This window comes from Cryptomeria japonica, chromosome 9 (genome assembly GCF_030272615.1).
Source record: "Cryptomeria japonica chromosome 9, Sugi_1.0, whole genome shotgun sequence".
Taxonomy (NCBI): Eukaryota; Viridiplantae; Streptophyta; class Pinopsida; order Cupressales; family Cupressaceae; genus Cryptomeria; species Cryptomeria japonica.
This window is the reverse complement of record NC_081413.1, coordinates 514,428,839-514,433,400: the sequence shown is the minus strand read 5'-3', so window position 1 is coordinate 514,433,400 and position 4,562 is coordinate 514,428,839. Positions and strand designations below refer to the sequence as shown.

At 34.7% G+C, this 4,562-nt stretch overlaps 1 protein-coding gene across 1 annotated transcript; it reads left to right on the top strand.

The window, feature by feature from the left end:
- Positions 1 to 412: 412 nt before the first annotated feature.
- Positions 413 to 3,165, top strand: LOC131066936 (probable sugar phosphate/phosphate translocator At1g12500). The gene is made up of 2 exons (XM_058001833.2): positions 413 to 808; positions 1,845 to 3,165. Exon 2 carries the CDS (start codon positions 1,847 to 1,849, stop codon positions 2,882 to 2,884), a length of 1,038 nt encoding a protein of 345 aa, XP_057857816.1. The 5' UTR covers positions 413 to 808; positions 1,845 to 1,846; the 3' UTR covers positions 2,885 to 3,165.
- The last annotated feature ends 1,397 nt before the right edge of the window (positions 3,166 to 4,562 follow it).

Sequence of the window (4,562 nt, the reverse complement as noted above, 5' to 3'; positions counted from 1 at the left end):
AGAATCTGTGGGTGCACAGAGTTAGCTATAACGACTACTCGTATGCTTCCCTTATATGTTAATAATTATACAAAAGATAAATAAATCAAATTAAATCATGAATCGCCATTACACATGAATTTTCTTACGACATGTACACCTCTTATTAAAAGTACAATCAGCCACGTCTTAAGTACTTCTTATATATTGAAAATACAAGATAGTCTTATATACTATAAATCATTTATAAACTCAAAATAGATAACTGTTAAAAAATTCCTTTCCATTTCCATTCATTTTCAATGTCAAGTAGGAAGAGATCCCTTAATTTGCAAATAAATTTCCGTGACACGTGTAAAACAAGGCAAGGTATGGTATTGCTTAGTTCTACCTGTAATTTAGTACTCTGTCTTATAAGTGAGGGGATGTGTTGGCTGTCCTTAATCTTGTACTTCCAAGACTTCAGCAATTGCAAATCGACCATAGTCAATGCACAATTGACCATAAATAATATTGAATTAAATTGCAGAGACATATCAGTTTTGAATCAATTAATCAATGGAGTGAATAGCCTTTTATGGGAAATAATATTAATAATTGAGTGCGTTGGATTGAAGTAACATTTCCGACGTTTAAAGGAATGCCGGCCATTGCACAGGAAGCTTAGGGCCACACAACTACAAGTCCACGTGTTTATAGATTTTAACAGTAGGCGAGGAAGGAGGGAGGAGTGGTGAGATCTGTAACGCCAGATCTCGCAACTGCTGCAACTTCAACTGCCCAAATCAAATAAAATCGATTTCGAGCATCTCAGATTAGCCAGAACCAGGTAACAAACTCGACTGGACTAGAGTATGGAACGTTGATCATTTATTGTTTAAGATCTGAAGAAGTGCATGTGTTCATTAATTACTTTTACAAGATGCCCACATTCTTATATCCTCCCATTCGAGCTTTAACTTGATTGCAGCGGAATTGGTGGAGCATGTTGTGGGTTTTTCAGCATTGGGTTTTTAATTAATGTGTCTTTTAGACAAAAAAAGATTTCAATTACTCTGGATCTTTATTACTTGTTTTTGTCTACAACATCTCACATCTTAGTTATTAATAATAATCTTTCAGAATGAGGAAGCAATACCCAAGATTTTCTTTAGGTTTTACATCCATTAGTTCATCACTGGACTCGTAATTCACATAACTTTATTGTGAATTTATGGGAGTTCTGCAGAATTTCACTGTGATTCTATTCAACTCATCCCCTCCAACCTCTCACTTTATTGGCATAACACTCTGCATCTTTTGCTAATGTATTAGCCCTTATTGAGCCTTGAATGCCCATGAAATCTTTCTTTTCTGATATGGCCCCAAATCTCTGCAACCTAAACCATTATGTTTGTAGATGATCTGCGTGTTGTTTCATATCAGATTAACTTTCGATGGCATCCTTTCAAGTCTCTGTATTGCTTTGGTGTGGCATGATGCAACTACTGTATTATATTTTTACAGATCGTTGGTTTCAAATTTATGCATTAAATGAATGCATCTGGTTCATCATTCATTCTTTTTAATGATTGCAATGTGCATTCAAGCACGGATGTGGTTTATTAGTCCCTTTGGAATCCTTAATCTCACTACATTTTGTAGTCTTTCAGAAGAAATCTTCTCATATTTGAGTTTGGTGAGGTCAAAATTTCTTTAAAAGAAAAAAATTGTATATACTAATTAGTGTCAGAGTAAGATCTGCATTCTTTCTTACATATCATTTCTTATTCCTATCAAGTTTTTTTCTTAGGGTAAAAAGACGCATTAAACCAAAATCATAGATTTGATTTGTGTCAGCTAATGGGGCACATTTTAATTTACAGCTATGGCCGAAACCCAAACATGGACAAGGCGGGGCAGCAATCCTAAGCTTCTTGAACAAGAAGCGATTGACATACCTCCTACTCCAACGGGAGATGGGAAGTATGGTGCATTTCCAGTCTCTCAGACTCTTACGACCGTGCTCATTATTGCAGCTTGGTATTTTTCCAATATTGGTGTGCTATTGCTTAACAAGTACCTTCTTAGTTTCTTTGGGTACAAGTATCCAATATTTCTCACAATGCTACACATGTGTGCCTGTGCTATGTATAGCTTCATTGCAATTTCTTGGTTAGAAATAGTTCCAATGCAGTTCATTGTTTCAAGGAAACAGTTCTTGAAGATCTTAGCTCTGAGCTTCATTTTCTCCTTCTCAGTTGTTTGTGGAAATACATCTCTGCGATATTTGCCAGTTTCCTTTAATCAAGCCATAGGAGCCACAACTCCATTCTTCACAGCAATATTTGCATTTGTAATAACCTGTAAGAGAGAATCCTCTGTTGTTTATATGGCTTTGGTACCTGTGGTGTTTGGCATTGTTATTGCAAGCAACAGTGAGCCACTATTCCACCTTTTTGGCTTTCTAGTTTGCTTGGGATCAACTGCTGCAAGAGCACTGAAATCAGTTGTTCAAGGGCTTTTGCTAACATCTGAGGCAGAGAAACTACACTCTATGAATTTGCTCATGTACATGGCTCCAATAGCTGCATTGTTGCTGCTTCCTGTCACCCTCTTTGTGGAAGGTAATGTGGCAGCTGTGACTATTGTGAAAGCAAGAGAAAATCCTTTCATCATATTCCTGCTTCTAGGAAACATGACGATGGCTTATCTTGTGAATCTAACAAACTTTTTAGTCACAAAGCATACCAGTCCTCTTACGTTACAAGTGTTGGGAAATGCCAAGGCAGCTGTTGCAGCAGTTATTTCAGTTCTTATCTTCAAGAACCCAGTAACTGTCATGGGGATGACAGGTTTTGTAATCACAATCATGGGTGTGGTTTTGTACAGTGAAGCAAAGAAGAGATTCAAGGCACCACATTAATGCTTGTGACCATTTTATTCTTCCCTAATTTTTTCCTTATTCTCTCCATATGAGTTCTTATATTGAGTTGTTAAACAATAGCTCCGGTGAATCTTGTGCATTACAAACACTCTCTCAAGATGAGCAGGTCCAATCCCTTATGTCTGATGCAAGCTTACCTTGAACTCTACATGTTGTACATTTAAATAGTTTTGGTAAGGTTCAGAACAGAGACTAAAACCAAATGCTAAAAGGCTGGTAAAATCATAGTTCAAATCAATTCAGGTACCAAGCTACTTTAATCTCTTCTTGCAATGTGCTTGCATATTCTTTCATTTTTATGTTTCTAAAAGAGCAAATGCTCTATTGCAAATTTCCATTTACATTTTTTCAGTAGCTACCTTTTGTATTGTTCTTTCATTTCAGACATTTGTAATGATCTTATTTAGGAGTTTCTAATAAATAATGTTTTTCTCTTTTGCCTTCTCTGATAAACATAAGGTTTTAGATACTCTTTTAGATGTTGATCACACTCCAAATACATCATTTGGATTTGAACCTGGTAGATGAATATTACATATTCTATATACAATTTTTGCTTCAGTATGATGAATATCATTTTTCTTTCTTTTGAAGAATAATTTAGTGTCCCATAGAACACAGATCCTTGGAAAAATGTATTTTACTGTGATTTAAGAGTATACATGAATTGGATTTGTAGGAAAAATATTTGCTATTTGAATTGTGGACCCCTTCCATTACACTGATCAAAGGAAAAACTCAGAGTAGTAAGGCAAATCTAGAATTAGTGAACAAAATCTGTAGGAATTTCATTTAACGTATTTGAAATACATTTTTAAATTTGAAGATTAAAAATGCAAATCTTAATTTTGTTATTCAATGAAAAAAGAGCTCAATAAAAAATGAAATCGAATTCGCCTCCTAAGCTGTGTTCAATTTCTCTGCACAATTTTTTAGCAAAAACACATTTTATTGTTAAAAATTTAATAGCTAGTTACAGTAAGAATGCAACTCATATCTCATTTTGATATACCATTCCTGTTTGAGAGGTGCATGTACCTCAGGGCAGCATTGCATGCAAAGTTCTGTTTTGCTTTGCCTAATTAGGTATTATATATCATTTTCATGAAATTTAGTAAATGTTGACAATGGTGATCTAATTGGGCTGCATTCTAGTATCTAAAAAAGACCATAATTGGGCTGCATATGGTATCTGAAAGAGCATACAGATAATTGCTCATTGGTTCTCACACATGAAATTAACTAGTTTAAGTCTCTCAGTGTGTGTGTAAGGTAAAATAATTGTTCAAAATTGTTTTATGAAAGGAACTTTGTCTGCATTTCTTGCAAATGTTCTTCGACAAACTACAGCCCAGACATCTTTTTTCAATTTAAGTAAAATATAGTACTCCAAGAGCGAATCTTCAGTGTATGACTTAAATTTGGTAGAATGTTTTCCACCCTTGATCCACAATCTCATTGCTAGCATTTAGAACATTTTGATATATGATCAGGGCTTTATTGGCAATAAATGGATATGCACGTTAAATTGCATAAACTTTTATGAAAACTTTGAACGAAAACAGCAGAAGATGAACTCAAATAAATATAGATGATACTGCAGTGTAAATGAATACTAAATCGAAAATGTGAATCACTGAGAAGTAGCCAGAACTAA

Coding starts and splice junctions, on each gene's coding strand:
- LOC131066936 (XM_058001833.2), top strand. CDS start 1,847: ATGGCCGAAACCCAAACATGGACAAGGCGGGGCAGCAATCCTAAGCTT.